This window comes from Amphiura filiformis, chromosome 14 (genome assembly GCF_039555335.1).
Source record: "Amphiura filiformis chromosome 14, Afil_fr2py, whole genome shotgun sequence".
NCBI lineage: Eukaryota > Metazoa > Echinodermata > Ophiuroidea > Amphilepidida > Amphiuridae > Amphiura > Amphiura filiformis.
Window position 1 is genome coordinate 2,494,949 of NC_092641.1, and position 24,087 is coordinate 2,519,035.

The window sequence follows — 24,087 nt, forward strand, 5'->3', positions numbered from 1 at the left end:
AATTTTCAAATACATTTGCATCACGATGAGCGGCGTTGTCGTCCGAGCGATAGACAGGTCGTGGGATTTTTCACCGTTTGAACTCGTCAGATACTTTTCATATTTCACCGCGTTCGTCGACGATCTCGAAGAAGATCAAAATGAAATCGATCTACCTCATCAAGTTCACCCGGAAATATTCGACATTTTACAAACGTGCATCGTAACGAAATCTACGGAGCGAATCACCAAGTCGAATTTTCCGGCTGTGCTCGAAGCGATACCGGTTCTGATGGCGTGCGAAGGATTAGATGAAATTTTGCGGATGCGGTCGATCGTGGAACGATCTTCTTCTCTCGTCCAGACGGGAAATCAAAATTAGCAAGAAAGAGGGGGAATTATTCGCCGAAAGCGCTAACATCTTGTGGAAATACAATAGTTACTTTTCCAGTTTGAGATGCGCCTTTAAAAACTTATTGATATGGATATCTTCCCGTGCTGTACACACTAGATGGTTTGCTAAATTACCCTACAAGATGATCGTTGATCTATCTTCGTTCTCTCAAAGATCCGTGGGATTGGAAGGCGATCTTAGTCTCATCGTATTGCACAGGTTGGTGTCGATGCTCGACGCCGATAACGATATGGATCGAGAGAGTGATTTCACCACTTTCACCATGAGATCTTTAATGGGTATAGTTTCCTCTCTTCGAAGCGAAAGGCGCGAATTTCCTTCCGATACGTTTCGATGTTATCAAAATATCGCAACGCGATGGTCCAGTCGTTGCGGCGTCGATGGACTGGAGGTCGTCAACGTTCTGAAGAGAGCCGCAGCTGCTGTTTTTGGCGATGAAGCGGATGACGAAGAACTGCTTTTCACGGAGACGTCCATGGATTGCGGTAGAAACTTTTTGGAAGAAATGAAAAAAGCATCTTCGATTTACCTGTGCAAGGAGTTTGTGCACCAAACACCTACGATGTCAAGGTACCCCAAGTCTAATTTGATATGTCACGACGACGTCCTTTGGGAATATAATTCCTACGCGAGATCGTATCGACTGCTATGCTTGCCACCTACGGACGTAATTTGCGACGGCGCGAAACAGAAGATCGCGATGGTGAAACCCAACGAACCGTTAGCTCTGACTTTTTCTCAGAACCCTTCTGAAAGGGAACTATATTGCATGAACGTTTGGTGGTTAGATTTTACCGTTTTCCATACCGGATCTACGAATTACAAGTGGAGAAAAGTTGACACCGTTGAAAATACCACCGACGAAGTTGTATTTCCAAGAACCGCGCACGAGAAGTTGTCTTCGTCGACGATCTTCTTCTACAAACGAACTTGTGTAGGCAGTTCTCATTGGTGGCTTCACGCAGTAGAAACATCCAAGTCGGTCAAGTTTGACACGAATGACACGACGTGTCAAATGTGTGAAACGTTCTCCGCTGCATTGCATCCGATCACGTCGTCGGAGCTTTACGAACCAGACACCACCGAAGACACTTCTATCGCGATGTATTTCGTCGGGCGCGCATATGGTGAACCGATCGTACGCGATTACGTGGTGCATTTCGACAACATCTTAACGGGCAAGGATATCGAAGTTGCATTTTTCGACTATCCGCCTTGCCCCAAAGAGTTTGTTGACGCGAGCGGCGATCAAGATGAGCATAATATTTCCGTGTTTTACGACGTACTTAATCGAGCACCGCTCCTCGTTTCGAGTACGGCGGTTCGCAAAGACGGAGTATTTGACTTACTGATACTGAGACGTCGCCGTAGCCCTGATCAGTATTGGGAAACGATCATGGTTCCGGTTACCGTAAGTAGCGACGTTTCTAGCTCGATGACGGGTGGTCGATTCGGTGGTGAATATCAGGAAGAGTAAGTAACAACGAACTCATTCTTTGGGATGCTTCTGTCGTACCAAAGTTCGATATTTTTCAAGGTCGTATATTGCGCGTGAATCTTTCAACCAAATCGAGCTATTGGAAGACGTGGGTGTGAACAGACTTTCCAAGCAAAGACTGAATTTGGAGGAGATGCAGCAGTTACTGACGAGTACGGTTCCCGTTCTTGTCGATACGTTACCCGCACCTCAGAATAGAAAACGACGAACGCGTTTGATTTACGACCAAGCATTTATTCCTAGCACTCGCGAAAGGTTTTGGGTGCCAAACGCTACGCGTGACGAAGGCGATACAAAATGCGAAATCGATAGGCTGGAAAATGTCAGGTGGGACACGGATTATCAGATTTCAGTTAACGAGAAGATGTAAATTGTCATTTAAAATCTTTATTAGCTTTGAGCATGCCGATCAAATACGGTACTAGAGCCTTTCTCGCTGTTTTTGCATCGCCGCATCTTCGACGACGGCAAATGCATCCAAGACTGCGAATTTTATTCTTGATGCGAGCAGTTACGGTGCACTTGTACAGATATTTTATCGTACCTTTTTCGTACAGACAGAAAACTGGAATTTTATTGACGACAACGCCTAAAACTTTAAAATTTAGATTGTCACGCTCGTGCGACATGTCTGCAGTCGAATTACTCATAACGAATTATTATTATCATATATATATTTCTGTATCGTTATTATACCGAGGTTTCCACCGCTACCCGAAAAAAACTTAACCTATTTAGATTTTTAAATTTTATATCGCTCTTTGGGAAATAAAATGTCTCTTCCGTAATCTGCTGCAGTATTTTCTGCTTTCTTCGACGAAGTTTGTCCTCGTAATAAAATAGAAAATGAAGGTAGTTTGCTCCTAGATAAACGCAACGTCCTTCGCTGGTTGCAAACAGAGCTTCTTCCACGTTCACGGCGTGCGACTCCATGATATATGCGGTAATTACGACATCTGCTAAACGCTCGTTCCGATCCACCAGAACAAGGAGTCGTTCACCCCGATTCAAACAATCTCCGATAAAGGATACGCATATTTCTATCAACGATTCCAAATCGAAGGAAACGTTCTGGTATGGCCCGACCCTCGTTACTTTAATTCCTTCTTGGCTATATCTAACATCGTCGTCGTTGTCGTCTCTTCCACTCAAATCCAAGATATGCGAGATGTGATTTTTGGCAATTTGCACCACGTCGGATGCTACGTCGTACGATCCAACGAATAAGTTGAATATGATCATGCGAGCATCGTTCACGTAACGAACGGGTCGGCGTGGACCGTTGACAAAATTCAAAACTTTCATCAATCTTTTGCTCTCGTCGATAAAAACGTAATCGTTCTTGTCTCGTCTTCTCAGAGTTTCGTCGCTCAGACGTATCAGCTGTTGCAAAAAGAAATCGTTCGGTTTAACGAGACGTTTCATAGCGACGACGAGCGACGCCCGTTCCACCGATAAACGATATGTTTCGACAAAATACGCTATCAGCGCTGCCGGTGCTTGATTTACGCCCAGCAAGGAGTATATCAAAAGTTTTCCACCGCTCGATAAAGCTGTTCTGACGAACCCTGACGTTAGACGAAACAGAGATAGACAATCGCTCTTTCGGTGTTTAACATCTTTGAATGAAACGTGGGCGAGAATAATGCCAGACGAGTTAAACTTTTCACGATTGGTATGCTTCAGATCATTGCATAGGTTCAGTGCATGGGTAACTCCCAGTTGCTTTAGTTTCCAGATATCGTTTGCAAAATCTCTCGTACCGACGAGTAGATAACGTTTGGACATATAGGTTCGAAACTTGACCCCACGGTATGAGCATTCGAAGGAGTAAGAAAAGAATCGAACACTTCGTTTAATTGTAACACGCGTTTATCTAGAGCAGGCATTATTGACTCGAATGTGTGTGACAAAATCACAATATGGACTCGTTCATTTCTTTTTTTCTTTTTTATTAGATCACTCGAATGTTTAATTACTGCTAATAATATCTTCTCTACGTTTAAAAGGTCACGTCGGCTGTAGGAGGAACTTGGCTCGTCTGATATTGGTTACTGTGTAGTAAGTCTCCTTTGATTCCCTTCACGTTGAGTTTTTTCACGCCCACGAAACTCTTCGGACTCTGCAATGTCCCAACAAGTCGGACGGCGAGGCAAGCTGTGTCCCTCTGATGGTTGACAGCGGAAGTCTGGAACATCTCCGTAGTCCATTTTCTAGTGTTTTCATTACCAAAACGAAGCGTGCCACCCTCGATGGTCAGTCCTGATTTCCTGGCTCCGCAATCTACTTCGTCGCATCCGCACATTCTCTCTTTTAGATTCAAGTTTTGCAGTAACGGTTCCACGTCACGACTCGAAATCTTGCACTGATCTGGTACGCGGTAATTTTGAACGAAATAAGCGGTTACGTTGTTCTCTACGAACGAGTCTTCACACACGCCAAAGATCACTTTTATCAATCCCATGTTTTCAGTCGAGACTTGTTTGAAAGCCGGGATATTGGGAATCCAAGATCGTTGTTGAAACGGTCGTTGCCGTTGTCCGGTAGACGCATCTTCTGTACTGCACGTAACGAAACAGATGACATCTCCGTTGTTCGGAAATCGGTCTATCTGCAGCACTTGATCCATCATGATGAATAGACCCAGATCATGTCCGTCGATCGATACTTTTGCGCAAGGAAGCAATCCCGCCGAGTTGTTTTGGATGCGTTTGAAAACAGACAGATCGAATAACATTCGACATCGTTCATGATTGTCAACTTTTTGTTCTCGATATTTTTGAGTTTGCCATCTTCTCCAACGATCCGCAGACCGAATTCAAAATGTCCGTCGCTACATAACAGCTCGGTAACGTCGCAAGAAGAGGCCATTTCGTTCACGTTTTCTCAACAGAGCTATTCGATTAAATAAATGATGTCCATACATCGCAGGCTATATAAATACTCAGGAAATGACGACGCACTCGACGAACCGAAGTTCGACACTTTCGCGAGGTTGTAAACGCGTGCGCAGGTAACATCGAAGCAGAGTTAGGGATTCTAGATGGTTTAGTTTCTTCATAATACTACAGCCGTCGCGATGACTCACAAATGCATTTTCAAAAATTAAACGACGAACGTCTTGTAGATATTCCACGTTGATCGGAGCCCAACGTCGTTGCAGCTCGTCCGACCTCGTCTCGACTCTGACTGTCAGATCGAGAAGGCCCTTTGGAACGTTGCAACAATCAACCTCCGTTTCGAAGGTTTGCCACGCGATGTCAAGTTTGATCAGGTTAACGTAACGATTATGCATCAACCAACCGATCGCAGCGACGTCGATGCATTTGGGTAGACGTAAGATTCGGGCAGCTTCTCCACCGAATTGAAAAGTTTCATCTGACGACGCCACGAACAGAAGCATGTTTCATTATCGTATCGTTCGCACTTGAATCGTGACGACGTTTCCTAACGCCGCGTAAAAAGTTAGTCGAAGTAGTAAAGTCGAGATTGCGGCGCAAAACGTTGAGTTGAAGTAGTCGTGTCCATCGCCTGCAAACACTACGTGCGGTAATTCTATCTGTAATAGGCAAGTGCTGGAAGATAGATAAGAGAGCGACGTCCGAAATACTTTGCATCGTCTCGGATACAAACACGCTGTTGAAGAATCGACCGCTCGCTTCGACTGCCAGAGAAGGAATGACGACGCACGTTCCGAGTTTAGCTATCGCCGAACTAACTAGTTCGTCGTCGAACGTCTGTCATTGGTTGTGATACACGCGCGATCATCAGTAACTCGTGATTGCGCCCTCAGGCCGCCTTTTGAGATCACGAGTGAAGACGAAGACAATTGAACCATAAACGATCGTCAAAGTAGCGTTAAACTGTCATCAACCAGTGAATATTAATTTACGTTTTCAAAAAAGCACACCCCACACACACACACACACTCGTCAATGAGAACATTTAACTCCATCACTCTTTGATTAACTTTCCGTTTCTTTATTGTGTTGCATAAAATCGTAAGACCGCCAAACTACCAAGAAGTGCTCCAGTGACGAGTAACGAGTTGAAGGCTACTTTTTCCTTCCAGTCTCTGGCTTTGTAGTTCTCGTTAAAATCCTCCTGTTATACAATAAAAAAAAAACTTTTTCCGTCTGTTAAGATAATCACGACGCAATAATGTTATCATCGACATGGTCATAGTTATTCTTAGTCAAATGTTAAACTTTCTTTTTTACTTACCCAACCTCCCTGCTTTTGAATCCAATTTGTTAACCGCTCAGCTACATATTTTCCAGATATCGAAACAATGTTATCAACATACTCAGATTTGTGATGATCTTCGCAATATTTTGCCAAACGTGCTGCAAACACGTACACCATAACTATCCTTCCCCAGTTACACGGTCCTTTCTCAAATAAGCTGTTTAAGGTTTCAACGAAAGCTTCCTCGCCTCCATTTTCCGGATCAAATTTGAGACTCGTTATCAATCCGTTCAGACTGATTTCGTATCTTTTGTCGACTTCTTTTCCAACCCTTCGAGTGTCTCGGCTTCTCTGCTTGGTGGTGGTGCAGAACATTTTCCCAAATTGTAGCGAATGAAATCATCGCCGAGTACACGGGCAACATTTCCAATTTCTGTAATTGTTGTTGCATTGGTTAAGTCCACATTACCCTCGATATCGGTGTTCGTAGGACTTGGTATAGGATTGGATGACTTTTGTTGTTCCATATCGGCGGTGCAGTGATACTTCCTCTTTCCGTGGGGATTTTGGGACTTTGTTAGCTATACTGCGTGACGCTGATGTTTTTTATTACATAATATTTATACTGACACACGAATAAACAATATATTGATTCCAGACGTCGCGATCGATATATAAATACTCGAGTACTTGATCGCATGTCCAGTTATCGTCGGACCCTAAAAATGACGTGTGGTGAAACGACGACGGATTATTTACGGGCACTTAACGAACTTCGAAAAGATGGTAGACTGCATGATGTAACGATACACGTCGACGGAAAAGTTTTCCCGGCCAACAAGATCGTCCTAGCGTCTCGCAGTTCCTTTTTCAGAAACATTTTCACGACCGGGAATTGCTGCAGCCACGTTGTGTCGCTGTTCGACTTAAATTCGAACATTTTCGAACTTTTTCTGGAGTACGCTTACGCTCAAGACGTCAAGATTACTACGACGAGAGACGCCACAGATCTACTGATTCTTGCTGACGCTCTCGGCGTACCCCATTTGATGGACGTGTGTCGTCAACACATCATCGACAACCTCTCCTATACCGATGCTATCGAGATATGGCGTTTTGGCAAAAATACGTCCATCGTCGAACTAGAGAAACGTGGGTTTGATTTGATACTGGGATATTTCCAGGATATAGTTGGCAACGCTTCGACCGAAACTCCACACTGTTTCCTAAATTTAACCATCGACGAGTTGATTAAAATTATCGAAAAGAGGACCCTGCACGTCGATAAAGAAGAAAAAAGTTTTCGAAGCGGCGTGCAAATGGATAAGTCACGACGAGGAAAATAGAAACGAGTTCATGTTTCGAATTCTTTCCAACATTTACGTCAGAGCGATAGATCCGAATTACTTCGCGAGGAACGTCGAATGCAACAAGTACGTTCAAGGTGACGATGAATGCAAATCGATAATTAATCAAACTATCCTCTTCTACAGAGAAGTTTTCTTCTTGGACTGGCCGCCAATTGCAACATGAACTATGCTATATAGATGAATAGTTTTGAATAATTTTATGTTATCGCCGATATCTCACTTAGTAAAATAAAATGAGAGAAAAAAATGTGTTTTAAAAGGGATTGCGTGTTTATTTCTTAAACTGCAGTTGTATATAAAAGACCAAGTGTCACCGAGTCCACAGTAAATACCAAAATGGCTGAACTTTGCGATTTCTTCCGTTACGACGACAGTGAGGAGTCGAAAGATAGGTATCTCGATTACCTAACATTCAGCGACTTACCCAAAGATCGTCTCGTAAAGATCCTGAATTCAGAATGTCTACGGGGGGATATCGAAACTCTGTTTTTGAGTGACCAGAAACTCGAAAACCTGCCGATTGAAGGGACACCGGAAGACTTTTTAAATTTTTTCGTGTCGACCGACCTGTTTGCCAACACCGTACGACCTCTTCTTGCGCCGATATTTCGATCGGACGCGCCAACACCGGAGGCGTACCCGTTGGAGAAAAATGTCGCCAAAATCTTCGAGAACATGGAAGCCAAAACTAAATTCGACAAATACAACGTCCTGAGAGTCCAGCGAATAATTCTCAAGAAGCGACAAGACGAGCAACGACCGGATCACTTCAAGTCAGATCAGACAGCGCGTTACCGCGGCACCTACGAATTTCGTCAGGAGGACGGTGAACGGGGAAAGACCGTAAAGGAATTTTTCCGCACCGGTTGGGTTTTTGTGAAATTTGCCAGCTTGAGCGAATTGGGCACGTTTGAAGAAGGTCATAACTCCAAATCACGGCATCCCGTCGCATTGAACACGGCTGGATACGTGATAGCCGTGACAGACCAGGCGCCTACATGGGGTGCCAAGTTGCGCTCCGTCAAGATGTTTTAATCAAGATCCTTTTCGACATCACCTACATGTGGTATACTTGCGTACGTGAAAAAGATCACATTTTGTTCGAACAATGTCGATCGAGCGACGGCGGATTGGATCGTCAAAAGTTCGTCAGCGTTTTTGGGTCCTACTTTGCAGACCGTTATCACTACGACGCCGAGGGTCCGGTGCAACCAAAGATACGACGATCAGAGGCTTCCGACTCCTACTGGACCAAGTATTCATCGCCCCTAACGATCGCTCAAGACAGTGAAATAGAGGACGACCAAACACTTAATGGATCACTGACGTCACCGACCACGAGAAGAAACATGAAAAAACACCGTAGCGAGTTGAAACATCGTTTGTACCGCGCTCTGCCCGTTATACTAGACAAATATGCATCGGACATACCCATCCCCGAAACAAGTCGACGAACCATTGGCTGGGGAGATTACGTCTACTTCAAAGTTACGAGCGACTGCTATAGCGACAACGTGAAGAAGCCTTTTTCGGTGTTTCACTCGATCGACATTAACTACGGTGTGCAGGTGTACAGAAGAAGCATGTTTGAAGATCTCGACTTTAATGACACGCCAGTCACCCAGGACGACAGTTTGAAGGATTTACTGGCATCAAATTTGGTGAAATATTATAAAATTGAAGGAAGCGACGGTGACTTTGAAAGCACCCTTCTGAAGACGTACAAAGAGCGGCTATCGAATCATCGCCGACAGATTCTAGTCCCCCAAGAAAGGTGTCGTGGGTTTGGGAAAACGCTAAATAGCGTCGTGTAGTATTAAAGTGTTTGATCTTTCACTTAGGAAAGGAAAATAAAATGAGAGAGAAGAATTGTAATTTAAAAGAGGTTTAATTTAAACTGTAGTTATACAACTCAACAGCATAGCGTGCGATATATTTACAACATACGACACGTTAAGATATACGTTTTCATTTCCTTCGTTTTATTGTCACTGGCAATGGCGGAAAATAAATTATTCATTTCAGGCCATACAAGTATTGATTGGTGAACATCAAACGATATCAAACATCGTAATCGTCGCATTGTGTCTCATTCGGGTCTCCGTCGATTTCAACATCACTGGGCAATTCGGTCAAATCATCGCCATAATAGTAAGGTTGTCGTCTTTGTCTTACCTTTAACAGGAAAAACAAGAAAAGCGAATATTAGATCATTTAAAATGCCGAATAAAACAATTTTATATTTAATTTCCCGATGTAATGTCGTTACGTAATATTAACGTTTTGATAATTTAATTCTATGTACAACTTTACCTGTTCCTCGTGAGCTCTTAAATCGTTCTCTACCTGCGCCAGACGGTCTTTTAATCGTATATTTTCATCGTGGCATCTTTCTCTGTCCTTTCTCTCCTGTTTAAAATCTTCCACGCAGACATCAATCTGCTCTCCCAACAACAAAACCTTTTCCTCTTCTTTCTCTCGTCGGGTGTCTCTACCATTCTCCAGTTCGGCAATCCTGTCTTTCAACTGAGCAACATGATCCGTAAGGGCGGCTATCTCGTCTTCTTTTCTCAGCAACAATGAGCAAGATGATCCCAGTCTATTCTTCTTCTTTTCTCAGCAACAATGATTCAAGATGCCCAGTCTTTCTTTGACGATTTTGGATTCTTCATCCTCAACTTGAAGACTCTCAAGTCCCAATTCTGATAAGTTGGGACGTTCCCTTTTCGCTTCAAGATCTTTGTCGAACTTTGAGATTTGGCCCTGAAGATCGGCTACTTTATCCCGCAGCTCTCGGTTGGTTTTCGTGAGCTTCAAAACGTATTCCTCTCTCTGTGCGTCGTACCGTTGCCAATGTGTGTTCATTCTAATAACTTTTTTCAGTTGATCCACCAATCTCTTGTTTTCTCTTTCAAGTTGATCTAACTGTGAGTTCGTAATTCGAAGTTGTTCCACTTGATCGATGCCACTTTCATGATTAGATTTGGACATTGTCCGAGTAACACGACCAAAGTCCACTTGTATCACTTTTGTTTTCCTGCCGGCTCTGTGTCTTTTATATACGTCGACACCCAAGTTATCCCTACGAGCAATATATCCTCGTGCGTTCCTCGCTGACGGTGTCTTTATAGCAACACTACTTGCGTTTTTACCAACTAGCAATCGCATTGAGAAGAAATTAAAACGTAAAAAAAAAAGATATACATTGATTCGATCAATTCTTTAATAGCTCATTAGATAATATAACTAATAGATACAAATTCTTGGAATAGCCTATAATTGCGACAAGAGGTATTCTAACTAAATGTTATATTTGATTTTGATAGTGTTTTACCTAATTAAACTTGCGGACCACCAAACGTCTGTCATCGAATATAACGTTCAGAGTTAAACACTAAACACTCTCCGAACATGTTCAAAGTTTTGAGCGTAAAATGAGAGCCAAGCAAGCTTCGTTGTTTGAAACCAGCGTCTTCCAAAATTCGTCCGTCTTGTTTAGATATATTTCAAGTCGATCGCATCTGTTTCTGACGTCGCAAAGTTGTTTTTGCATAAGCGCGTAGCCGGACAAGCATGTCGATGTAGACGGTTTGCATTCTCGTTGTTCAGGCTGACGTTCGCGAATCGACATGTTCGAAGTATTCATCGTGTTGTTATCCGCGTCGTTCGTCGATTCTTGTTGAAAACTCGCTTCACCTAGAGTCGTAAGGTTACATTCGTCTTGATTCATCGGGTGTGTTTGCGAAATTATACTTGGTTTTCTGAGTTTATATAGAGTTATAGAACGCATGTTTTACTCTTCTTGCCTCTTCTTTGCATTCTCGTTGTTCAGGCTGACGTTCGCCAATCGACATGTTCGAGGTATTCATCACGCTGTCATCTGCGTCGTTTGTCGATTCTTGTTGAAAACTCGCTTCACCTATGGCCGTAACGTTGCATTCTTCTCGATTCATCGGACGTTTTTGCGAACTTACACTTGGTTTTTCTAGTTTATCCTCCAGCCTTTTGGCACGACGCCTGTTTCTTGATTTTTCGTTGATCGTCTGTCTTTGTTCATCCGTCATTTGTTTTCTCTTCTCTCGCTTTCGGAATGCGTCTTGTACTTTTCTCGCCTTTTTGCGTTGCTCGTCCGTTTCGTAAATGGTACGAGGTCTTGGCATGTATCCTCTAGCTTGGTATTTTAGTTGAAGTTGCTTTTTCTTTCTCAATTTGACCTGTTCTTTTTCAATTCGTTTTTGCTCTTGCGTCATTGTTTCACGCCGCCAATCTCTGCACCGTTGCGCATTCTTGTCCCTTAGTTCTTCGAACTTCTCAGGGTCCGTTTCTTTAGTTTTTTGCCAAAAACTCTCTTTCTTCTTCTGTTTTCTAGTGACATCACTTCGACTGCCGTTCTTACGAGCAGGACTACCAATTCCTTGTTCTTTCGACTCGGACGGCTGAATTGTGTTTCTATTTGTAAGATACATGTCTTTGTTTTTTCTTATAAAGGAATAATTTAAACAGTAAAACCGTTTTATATATATATTTATAAACAGCAGAATGTCTATCTTCGACGTCAAACCTTGGAAATATATAACGTGAATGAATGTAACATATTATTTTGGTATTTTATTTTATGTCTTATCCTGGATGTGCATTCTCTGATAATCTGGTCACTTCGTGATGCGTGACGTTATATTATTTTTTTCTATTCTTTACTGTGTCGTTTTGAATGGACACCTCGTCGTCAATTTGCTCTATAGAGTTATTGCAAATGAGGTGTCCATTTCTTTACTGTGTATGTTATTTTTCCTGTCGTTTTGAATGGACACCTCGTTTTCCTATTCTTTACAATGGACACTTCGTAACCAATTGCTTTATACAATGTTTCGAAATTAATCCCTTTTAACAAATAATAAAGCAAAAAACCACAACGTATATTTTCACGTGTTATATGTTTATTAAAAAATAATTTACATTTACAATTTAAGATAAAAATTTAAATCCCTTGCTTGGTCGTCAGATCATTCGCGATTTCATCTTAGGGATTTTTTTGTGAAGATACCCACAGATAATCAATTTGATCATTGAAAGTCAGTTAATCGCCGTCGCTTTCCTTCAGCCACTCGTGTCGTAAGATTTCTTCCAGCCGGGGCCTCTTTTCGGGGTCGACGGACAGCATGGATCCAACGAGATCTCGAAACGAAGTAGAAAGACCATCCGGAAAACGTAGTTCACCGCTACAGATTTCTTCTTTATTTTGGAACGGAATGTCTTCGGAAGCAATTGAGAACAGAGTGATGCCGAGCGTCCACACGGTTGCAGGTACAGCGTGATAATTGCCGTATTTGTGCCATTCTGGAGGAGCGTACACAGGAGTACCGAGGAACTCCGTGTATTCCCCGTCTCGTAACAGCGCTCCTCCGCCGAAATCTATAAGCTTGATTGTATTGTCTTTCAAGTCTACCAACATGTTTTCTTCTTTTAAGTCTCCGTGTAGAACTTTGGCTTTGTGGCACGCCATCGTCGCTACCACCATCTGACGAAAATACACGCGACTTTCGTCTTCGCTCAGTGTGCCTTTGGCTTGTACTAGATTGAACAGGTCGATATATTTTTCCGGACGTTCCATGATGTAATAGCATGTGTGAGTGTCCTCCAGAAAATCCAACAGCTGAATGCACCCAGGGATGCCAACTACCTGACGCAGCAAGACCAACTCCATTATCCTCGCAATACTTTTTGAACCACCTTGATCACGACCTGCGTATGGAGAGAGAGAAAAGACGGAGAAAGATATTAGAACGACTTCGTGTTGAATCAACACTCTTTGTATGTTTTTGACCGTGTGCCTTTTCTCTTCTGTATGCCCCTTGTACACTCACCGGTAATCCGTCACACCGACGCTTTCCTTCCCAAACTACACCACATCCTCCGTTACATATGTGCTTACCAAACTTGTATTTCAATATAATCCCGTGCGACATTTTCGTCAAAATGTTGCGAGTGGAACGTATCGCGGTGCTTAAATAGGAAGCTCTTAGTTATTTCGTGACGTAACGTATATTTAACGTGACGTCACGCATACTATTACAAACCCAATCAATGTGACGTAAAGCTTTGTTTTTCTTTCGCTCAAATTAACGGTGACGTCACGATTTGATATTGAGGCATCGTTGATGCGTGACGTCACAGTTCTCGTATTATTCTGTAATAAATAGAGCGTGTTTGCCCTCCGATCATTCATTCGCCGTTTTAGCTACAGAATACATCGAAATACATCAGACATGGAGTGCATAGACGTAGATGCCCCTCCGGTTAAGAAGAGAAGAGTAGAAGTAGGCACCAAAAGAGAAAAAGAGACAGTTATTAGAAGATTATCATTCCACGGTTGACTTGGATCCACTGACAGACCTGATGAGAAGCAAACCAAACTCAACGTACAAGTATATCAGGGATTTTCCGAATCACACCAGACGATCCAAAGACCGTCCAGTCGTCGGTTTGGCAACGGATACGATAACAAATGAAAAGGTGAATATTACGAAGCTCGTCGTTACACATTGAAAGACGCGAAGACTTTTTGACAAATTCAAGTAATGACGTTGGAAAATTTATTTTAACACTTTCTCTTTTTCTCGTCTCTCTTTTTTTTTCATCCTTACAGGTGATTCTGAAGCGACATTCCCTCGTTTGGGCTCCGATGGCGTCACCGAGCATCGAGGTCGATTGCCTGAAGCGGTTGAGGGGCATGGGATGCGTTATCGAGCTGCTGGATTACTACAAAGAGAACGACGAACTCGTGATTGTGTTGGAATACCCTTCCCGGTGCTGTACTCTTTACGAATGCCTGAAGAATCATCGTCATCTTCCGGCGGAGATGACGTGGCAATCAATCATCGCTATGATAGCGAACGCTCTGCTAGTCTGTCAAGATAAATACATAGTGTATCGCGGATTGGAACCAAAGAACGTGCTGCTCTGCGCCAACGGCGGTGAATTTTCCGTCAAACTGTTGGACTTTGAAGATTGTATCGACATTCAATCGACATTCTTCGACGTTCAGAACGGTGGACCCTGCGAGAGAAGATTCGTCTATCCCGAGGATTACCGTTCGCCGGAACAGGACATCGATGAAGGGGACTACGACCAGGAGGCCGCGCAAGTGTACGCTCTAGGTCGCATATTGCACGACATGGTAACGAATGGACTCGTTAGAGACTGCTCCGCAGCCAGGATAATGTCGGCCCACATGACAGCAACGAATCCGGAACGCAGACCGACGTTGGAAAGTGTAGTAGCCAACAAATGGTTGAACGGGGAATTCTAAAGGGTTCAATTATTTTGATCGTAATGTGAACTTTGTACATTTTTTATGTTGAAAGTCAAATAAATATATATAATACTTTGACAGCAAACTAGATTGCGCCTTTATTCTTATGACTGGTACAAATGTTTTAAAAAAGCGACGTGTTTGTAGTAAGATACCAAGGAATCGTACAACAGAATGATGACCACCGACTTTGAAGAAGCAGCCTCCTTCGTATTGACTTGCTCGATATGTTTCGAGTATTACTCCGATCAGAACCTGCCAAAACAACTGTTCTGTCAGCACGTTTGCTGCGAAACTTGTCTCGGTAAACTGCAAACGCTGGGACCTCCAAATGCACCGATCGCTTGCCCCATGCGATGCGCAGAAAATACGGTCGTTCCGCCGGGTGGTGTAGCGGATTTGAAGACCAACATTTACTTGTTAACGCTTGCCGAACAGCTTCCGAATAAGGTAGGAGGATCACCGTCGAAGGAGCCTCTCGATGAAGGCGTTCATTGTCTGCGAGGTGCGTTGAATCGATATGAATCGTCCAAGGCTGAACTCGAAGCTGAGATTGGAGAACTGGAAAATGCTGAAAGTGTTATTCGAGAAAGCACGAGCACCTCGCAGGAACGCGTACGTCGTAGCGTGCAACTTTACGTAGACGTTGTGAGAAGAGAAGAAGCAGGGTTACTCGATTTCGTCTCGTTAGAAGGCGCCAAAAAATTGCAAAAGGTTCGCGAGAAACTTGCAGAGGCCGAGAAACGTCTCGCAAAGTTCATCGATATCGAAAACGTTTCCTCGACGGTCGATAACGTCGATTCTGCCAATTATCTGGCCAGCAACACAACGGTTATACCGCTGCTACAAAAACTTAATCGAGCCACTCAAGAGCTGATAGAGGAACCGTGCCGATTTTCGACAATCGTATTCGACCCTCGCCGAATCGACAAACCTCCAAACCTTGGACGATTTGTGTCCTCCGTGCAACTGGAGCCATGCGAGGAAAAGACTTTAACGGACTTCGTATCGGCCAAACACATCCACTTGGCTCGCAAGTGCAAAGGGTTACCAGGAAGCGACGGTGCGAACGATGCGTTGTGCGTGTGCGATCATTTTCGGGGAACACTGACCGTCTTTCAGAAAATAAATGGCAATTACGAAGAAGTTAAACGTCTCGCAAACGTGTCCCACCTTCAGGATGCCATCATCAACGACGATGCGTCACTCTGGGTAGCTAAATGGTCGTCCATCGTTCGTTACGAATCATTGGCGGTGGATCGGTTTGATGTGATTCAGTCTAACGATAAGCGATTGACGGGTTACAATTGTCTGTCACGAGGCGAACACGGTGACGTGTTTGCGGGAGATTACATAGAATGCAGCGTAGGAAGATACGACAGAAGAGGTGTTCTTACAAAAGTGTACCAAACTGCCGTTAAACCTAACTTCGTTCACGTCGTCAGAAATTCCCATTTAGTATTAAGCGACTGGAAAGCGTGTAAGGTTAGCGTGATGGATCTGTCGAACGGTAAAGAAATGTTGGCGATCGACGTGACGTCGAGGGTACAAGGAATGTGTTACCATGAGAAATCCGACTGTTTGCTCGTCGCGAGCTCAGATTCAGGAAACGGCGTGATAGAACAGTATTGTTTTCAAAGTGGTACGTTCGTAGCCCGTATCGCGCAAAGACTGTTACGTCCCATGAGCATCACGATGGATTCAGACGACACGTTGATCATTGCCAATGGCAAAAATGTACAATTCATGAAAGTATTGTGATATACTCTAAATATAATTTATAATTATACATCGTGTTTACGTTGTACACATATAAATGTTACTTCGTTGACAATTTGGCAGACAGCTGTGTTGGTCAAAATGGTGCTCGTTAGATGCGAAGAAATCGTTGTCAATGATAATCAGACTTTGAAGCAATGGTTAATCGGGACCAGAGAGGTATCGATCGATAAGGTTCCTTTCGTGGATCTGGAAAGAAAGGCAATGTTGAAAATTAAAGACGAAAGTGGAAAGGAAATCTCGTTCGGGCCTTCGTCTTTATCCGCTACGACGCTGAGAAGACTTGGATGCAAAACAGTGGAAGATGCCGTCGACGTCTTCGACCTCTGTCGCGTTACTATTTCGTCCGATAAACTTGAATTGGCGTTCGATTTTGTTAATAGAAAAGATTTAGAAATCGAATTGAAGATCGACCACTTCCCGAAGAACGTCAGTGCCTCATCGGAAGCTATTTTTGGCTCGGCAAACGAGGCGCTTGATGACGTGGACGAAACGGATGCAATGGATTCCGTCTACTCTTACATACCCATCAAAATAGGCAATTGCACGAAATACGTAGATTTAAGAGAAGTCGGTCGTGAATTTTGTAATGATATCGACGTACTTTGCCAACTTGATTTGGAGACGTACTATCGAAGTCTAACATTTTGGTTCGAAGGAGTTTTGCCATTTCGACGTGAAAACGACACCACCTTGTTGTTACCCGTTCCACCCACGACGAAAGTTTCGTTCAAGGAATTTCGTTTTACAGACCAAGATCTTCACGGGGGTGATGCCATCCGACCCAGCACACAGTACGGCGATTGGAAACAGGACGTCGACAATGGTTTTAATTATTGTATGGCTCACAAAGGACAACCGTTCGTTTACGATAGTTTGCAGAGGAGAATCAGACGTTTAGTTTTGTGGCAAGATCTGAAAAAAGAAGCTTTCGACAGACTTGTGCAAGAATGCGGTTGGCCCGTGCACAAAACGACGTCGTTTACGAAATCATTCGAAGCTAAATTTCGTAACACGAGATGTATGTTTTCTTACAATAAAGACAAAGGGGTTTGGACGGCGACCGTTCCTGAAGTAATGGGTGGAACGATCGATCATTAAACACGGACAGATATGTACGCGCCAATAGTTTAATAATAGAAAATTGGACGAATATGTTTTTGAAGAGAGTCAACAAATGAGTCAGTAAACAAACCAATTGTGTATTTTGTGTTTCTTTTTTATTATTATTATTGCGGATGGCATTCGTGCCACCGTAAAACGGCGTTATGTTGTTTGACGCATCATTTAAACCCTGCAAGGTAAAACATTTTCGGTTGACGAATGAAGCGAAGAATCTCATTTTGTTTTTAGTCGTGCTGAATACCACTGCAGATGTTTAGTTTGTGGTCTTGACATCGCTTTTGACAGTTGGTTCCAACGAAGCGTGAATGGCACCGGCAAGTGTAAAATCCGTTTCCATGACTAGTACATGTCCCACCATTTTGACACGGGCTGGGAGAGCACGGGTTAGAACGTTGCATGGTTGAGGTTTTCAAAATAGAACGAGCGTGTGTCAGCGTTGACAAAGACAATGCTGCGAGACAGAAAGTAATAAGATAATATGAGATGCAGGAGAACTTCATAATTGATCTTTTATCGAACAGATTTGGAGAAAATGATGAATATGTAGGCCTACTTATGTGTTTCAAACAACGCTTGCGTTATCGGCATTACGACGCTATATATATAAATTATACATTTAAACTACCGACAGACTTCATTGTCTGACGATGGCGACCGTCGATGACTCCACCACGTTCGACAAGAGATTGGAGTTGATTTCTCGAGGTCAAACCGATATTCTGGGTGGCAACGATAAACTCGTACAACTTTTGAACAGCGGAAAGGAGATTTCCGTGTTGTGGGGAACGGCTACCACAGGGAAGCCTCACGTGGCCTACTTCGTGCTTGCCACTAAGATCGCCGATCTCCTTCGTGCAGGATGTAGAGTTGTCGTGCTGTTTGCCGATCTTCACGCTTTTCTGGACGAGGCCGAATTAGAATGGGAAGGACGTCTTACGTATCGACTAGAGTATTACGAAAACGTCATCAAAACTCTCCTACAACAATTTGACGCGCCGCAACAAAAACTGGAGTTCGTTCACGGAAGGGACTATCAGTTGACCGACTCCTACACAACCGACTTGTACGTACTTTCCAAATCCGTAACGCAACGTAACGCTAAAAAAGCCGGGTCCGAAGTAGTAAAGAAAATACCAGTCCGACGTTAGCCGGACTTCTTTACCGTGTCTTCAAGCCCTCGACGAAAAACATCTCGGCGTCGATTGCCACTTGGGAGGCGTAGATCAGACAAAAGCGTTCACGTTTGCAAAAAAATATCTTCCCAAGATAGGATGCCCAAAGAAAATCCATCTGATGACTCCGATGGTGCAGGGACTGACGGGGAAGAAGATGAGTTCTTCCGCGGAAGCGACAAAGATAAACTTGCTCGATGATCGAGCCACGGTGTTCAAAAAGATCAACGATGCCTTTTGCCACCCCGGCAACGTAGATCTAAACGGGGTGCTAGGGATAGCCGAACACATCATCTTTCCGAACCTTCAGGATGGGCGTTTCGTCGTTGAGAAATCTGGCGGAGATTGCGTCACGTTCGTCGATTTTCGATCTCTAGAATCTGCGTTCAAGAATCTAGACTTGCATCCACAAGATTTGAAAACGGCAGTTTCCGTCGAACTCGATCGTCTCTTAGATCCGATCAGGAAGCGATTGGATACGCCAAAAATGCGAATCCTCGCACAATGTGCATATTCTACGGTTGTCTGAATTTCAATAAATGTATAAAAAAAAACACGTTTTGACTACGGTTTGCTTCGTCCAATATCATCGCTCGTTGAGCACAAATATGCTATAAAAGATGGCTTATTAACCCGAACAACGTACATTCTTCCTCCTCAGTCACCATGAGCGTCATTACAGCTAGCTCGTGCGACCTTGGCTCTTTAGGGACATTAGTTCGAATGCAAACTCCGAAAGAGTCATTAACCAAGGAATGGCCTCTTCCTATCTTTATCGTGGACAAGAGCGGTAGTATGGGGCACTGGGTCAGACGACTGGTCCAGCAGATTATTCCAAATGCCCTGGAGAGAGTGGGATACCCAAAAGACGGACGAGTTCGCCTCCTCGCATTCGACGAAAGCGTTATATCTCGGACAACTACAATTAATGATCTGCGATCGACCACCGACATCAAAGCCGGCGGGAAGACGAAAATAACTGACGCTATCAGATTACTGAATACATCTTGTTTCACCGATGGACTTCACTCGTCCTTCGTCGTATACGCCATCAGCGATGGAAAAATTGACGACAAGGAAAAATTGAAAGCGTTGAGTGCGATAGATCAAGAACGTCAACGTCAACGTGACAACAGAATCCGTACCGGTTACTGCAGGTTAAAAACATCCGAATTCGACAATCCAGACACGAAAGTTTTGGCCAGTTTATCAGCGTTCAATACTTTCGGCAGTCCCGTCGGGACGACCATCGAGGTTAAGGATAGTGGTACTGAAAATACAACGATTGTAGAGAATACGATATTCGACGCACTTTCGCAGATTCTAGTTCCCACCGGAATCGTTCTGGAAAGTGAAAACGAAGTCCTGAGGCATATGCCCCACGGCAAACCTAAGTCCAAGCTATCTCTTCCGATCGACAGGGAAGTCAATTTTTTCCTGTCCAATTCCAGCGAGATCGTCAAATGCGAAACGAAGGTAGTGCGTTTGACGAACGAAGATATCTTGTCGGATTCGACCGGAGTAGAACTTCTACTACGAGACATCGATACGAGGATTAGACATCTGCGAGTCGGTGGTTCCACAAACATGCACGAAGAAGCGGATCAACTTCTTAAGTGCGTCGACGTCATCGATTCGCTATTGATGTTTAAACTTGGTCCATTTGTAAGGATGAAAGTTTTAGAACGTTTGAAATTGATGAAGCATTCCCTCTTTCGTCAATACAAGGATTCTATCCGTTGCATCAGAGAATTGGGTAACGATCGAAAAGTGAGTGATCTGAACGATAAGCAACAAGCCGCATATCTGACGGCAAAACCGATCTCCAAAAGTTTAGCCAAACGTGCCAATAAGATAGATCCTACTTTGGACTACGACGGACTTTGTCAAAAGGCCCTTCGGCGCTTGAAAATGACCGAAGAAAACATCCAAGATCTACGCTCTCCAGGGACAGCTGTCAGATCTGTTTACAATTTCGATACCTTCCAGGAGATAATCGAAGCGGCGTACAAATTGGCTCGTGATACAACCAATTATTCTGTGTACCAACTTATGCCCGTAGTAGGCGGCTTGGGTGTAGCATTTCGATCGAACCATAAAGATCCGGATCTTACCGATCCATGGCAACTTAAAGTGACGCAAGTGTACTGCGGCACTAGTTACGTTTCCGAATGCGATCTTCAATCGGCCAGAGCTATCAAGAAAAATATCGTTTATCCCGGTTTCGGATCGGAAGCTATTATGACGGGCGTCGTGCCTCTTATCACGTTGGACGAAACCTCTTACAAGATCTACATGAACGAACTCAAAGAGATATCCGAGTTTCACGCCAGTCTGTCTCTTCGTGGAATATTCGCGCGAATTCCTGGCGATGTAGCGGCACGGATCGCCGGGGTCTTGGTCGCTCTCTGCAGACAAATCGGTCCCGACGGCAAAACGACGGAGCCCCAGAGAGATATTTTACGGGGATTACGCGAAACGGCGCAAGCATGGTGCGAAGATAACCCGACAAAGTATTCCTTGGTCATCGAAGCGTTGCTCAAGATTCATCCGGAAAACTGGTTATCTGGAGACGACGGTTACAACGTCACTTCCAGTCTGAAACCCTTATTTCTGTTTCTCGCGTCACCGCTGTGTGAGAAAGTACGCAACGACGTTCAGAGACGCCAGGGGATATGAGAGCCCTTTACACGCTTCACATCTACTGCGAATGCAAGCGACGTTACCGCAGCGATGTGAAAGGCAGATGGAGAGACATACGTAAACTTTTGGGAATCGATCTGAGGAATAACGGAGTGCCAGTCGGTGAATATTTCGACAAAGATGCCGAGTACGAATTGACATCCACCCTGGATTGCTCCGAAGCTTTCGAAATATTAAACGCTCAATTCTCGTGGTGCCAGGACCCTCTGGAGTTCGCTTCCATTCTTCGATGTTTGAACGTCGACGAAACCGTCGACGTACCCGGTGCTTACGGAATCGACGATGGAAACTTGTTGAGATTGATGGCCGCGATCGACGCCCTGCGCTGCTCGACGGAAAGCATGCGCGTCGACAAGAATGACCATTCCTTTAACGGACCCGATTACGAAAATCTTTCTCAATGTCGTAAACATCTGGAAGGCATTTACGAGTTGCAGTTCAGAGAAGATTACGACAAAAGACTGGAGAAAAGAAGCTACACGAACGAGAGTGCGAGGACCAAAAGGACATCAAGAACGATGTAGACTGCACGAGTCTAGTGGAATTCGTAGACCGTCTCATTAACAGAACCGTTACCGTCGCCAAATCGAAGTATAACGATACCGCGAAATTCATCTTGCCTTTCTACAACGATCGCAGCTCTCCAAATTACCGCGAGCTGCTAAGACGCGTGCTCGAAAACAAAGATGTTCCGTTTCAGACGCGAGAAGCTTTGGGTGATGATCACGGGATTTTATCCGTATCTCCCAGCTTCTCAGGTCAGGGTGTTGGCCTGGGCAAAGGGTAATTCGTCGCGGCAGGATCTGAGCAAATTGGAACGACGAAATAGGGAGTCCAGAGGTGAAACATTGGACGATAAATCCTGGCGGTCGATTCGCAGCTTTGTCGACGACAATACGCACTCTTACAGAAAGGACCTTCCAAACCGTCACGGGCACAGCGACAGCAAGCCGTCATTCTGGTCATTGGGCTACTCGAGTGTATCGGACATGGAATGCAAGATCGGTGTCGAAGATTTCGAAAGGTACAGGAAAGAGCACAAGGCATGCTGCGGTTTCTAATTGACGAAGGTATCGACATTCATCGAAACGCGAATTTTAACTACGTGTTTGAAATCAAAATAATCTTATAATAATTTGATACGATTAATTTGTATTTATGAATATTATCAATACTGATACGATTAACATATTAAAGTTGAAATATACGCAAGTTTATTAAAATGAGTCCTGAAAGTAACAAGTTGACGTATCGTGTGATTTGTTCGAACGACGGACGTACCTTTACCTACACGGAGGAAGAATGGTCAAAGTTATGTAAAAGAATATATTACTTTGGTGCATTTCAAGAGTTTGTAACGGATGGAGGTGGATCGTCTTTCATCGACGATTCGAAAAGAAGGACGGTTCGGTTAGCCGACGTCGACTCCAACGTTTACGAACGCATCGATACCTATGGCAGGAATGGCACTTTTGCCGACACCGTTACGGCCGACATTTTTCTCCGACTACTGGAAGCAATCGATTACTTTCAGATCGACGACACGGACGAGGACCTGGCACGTGCCATCGACGAAAGGTGTGTATTTTACTCTGAGGCGAATCAAACATTCCCAAATTCGTCGTCGATTGACGATCTTTACGTACAATGTACCGAAGTACTCTTTGAATCGGACCGGTTTCTGTCGTCGCAATTTACCCAAATCAAACGCTCGTTGGCCGATCTGTGTTTGTTCATCGACGGACGTCCCGATCTGTACAGACGTGTTCCAAAAGAGCTCGTCGATCACATTCTGCAATGCGACCGAAGGAAATTTGGACTCGAAAGAGACGTGTTTGCCGTAGCTTTGATTCGTTGCGAAAGTCGAGGCAGTCTCGGCGATCTGCTACGTTTGATACGAAACTTTCGAATCGACTGGCCTTCCGACGTTTCGCCTTGGATATTCGGTGATTCCACCAGAGCAAAAATATCGCGAGTGTATCGTCGATTGGTTGACGTTTGGCTTACCGATACGACAAACAGTCATTCCTTCATCCAGATGGAGAACGCTATTATGCTTCGAAACATGATGATGGGAGTGGACAACGTCGACGTCGAAGAACCGGATTTGACCGAGAATTTCAAATCCGTGTACGATTCGCTTTCGACTTTAGTTTATCGGGGCTTCATGAACGAAGATGCCCTGAAGCGTAAATTGTACGAGGACGAAACGAGAGTTTTACAACTTCCAAGATACGAGCGTTCGACGCTGTTGGTAGACGACGAATTCAGGTTGTACGAGTATCATCCGTACGTGCGACGATTCCGTCTCGTAGCCCTGCCCCCGACTCGATTCGAAACGGAGCTAGATAAGTTTCCGGACTCGTTTACCGTGGTGCCGCACAGGTCGTCGGGCGTTTGGATGATCGCTGACAGTCCGACAGCATTCACTCTCGCCGACAAAAGAAACTTGTTAAGAACGTGGCATCAGTGGCGTTTAAGAAACGATCCCTTTTTGCTGGTCTGGTTCATCGACTTCAACCGAGACTTCGAACGATGGCACGATC

At 44.2% G+C, this 24,087-nt stretch overlaps 2 protein-coding genes and 2 pseudogenes across 2 annotated transcripts; 2 read left to right on the top strand and 2 right to left on the bottom strand.

Annotated features, from left to right (window-relative positions):
- Positions 1–5,873: 5,873 nt before the first annotated feature.
- LOC140170531 (bcl-2-like protein 2) lies at positions 5,874–6,669 on the bottom strand. Its single transcript, XM_072193883.1, is given in 3 exon segments — positions 5,874–5,996; positions 6,117–6,418; positions 6,421–6,669. Coding segments are annotated over 3 exon segments (612 nt in total). The 5' UTR covers positions 6,608–6,669.
- Positions 6,670–12,527: 5,858 nt separating this feature from the next.
- On the bottom strand, positions 12,528–13,061 carry LOC140170532 (serine/threonine-protein kinase pim-3-like). The gene has a single exon (XM_072193884.1). It carries the CDS (start codon positions 13,059–13,061, stop codon positions 12,528–12,530), a length of 534 nt encoding a protein of 177 aa, XP_072049985.1.
- Positions 13,062–18,313: 5,252 nt separating this feature from the next.
- On the top strand, positions 18,314–18,814 carry LOC140170533 (tyrosine--tRNA ligase, cytoplasmic pseudogene; annotated as a pseudogene).
- A 154-nt stretch (positions 18,815–18,968) lies between these two features.
- Positions 18,969–19,367, top strand: LOC140170534 (tyrosine--tRNA ligase, cytoplasmic pseudogene; annotated as a pseudogene).
- Positions 19,368–24,087: the final 4,720 nt, after the last annotated feature.

Bases quoted from the DNA above. Each gene is read 5' to 3' on its own strand.
- LOC140170532 (XM_072193884.1), bottom strand. From the start codon at position 13,061: ATGGAACGTCCGGAAAAATATATCGACCTGTTCAATCTAGTACAAGCC.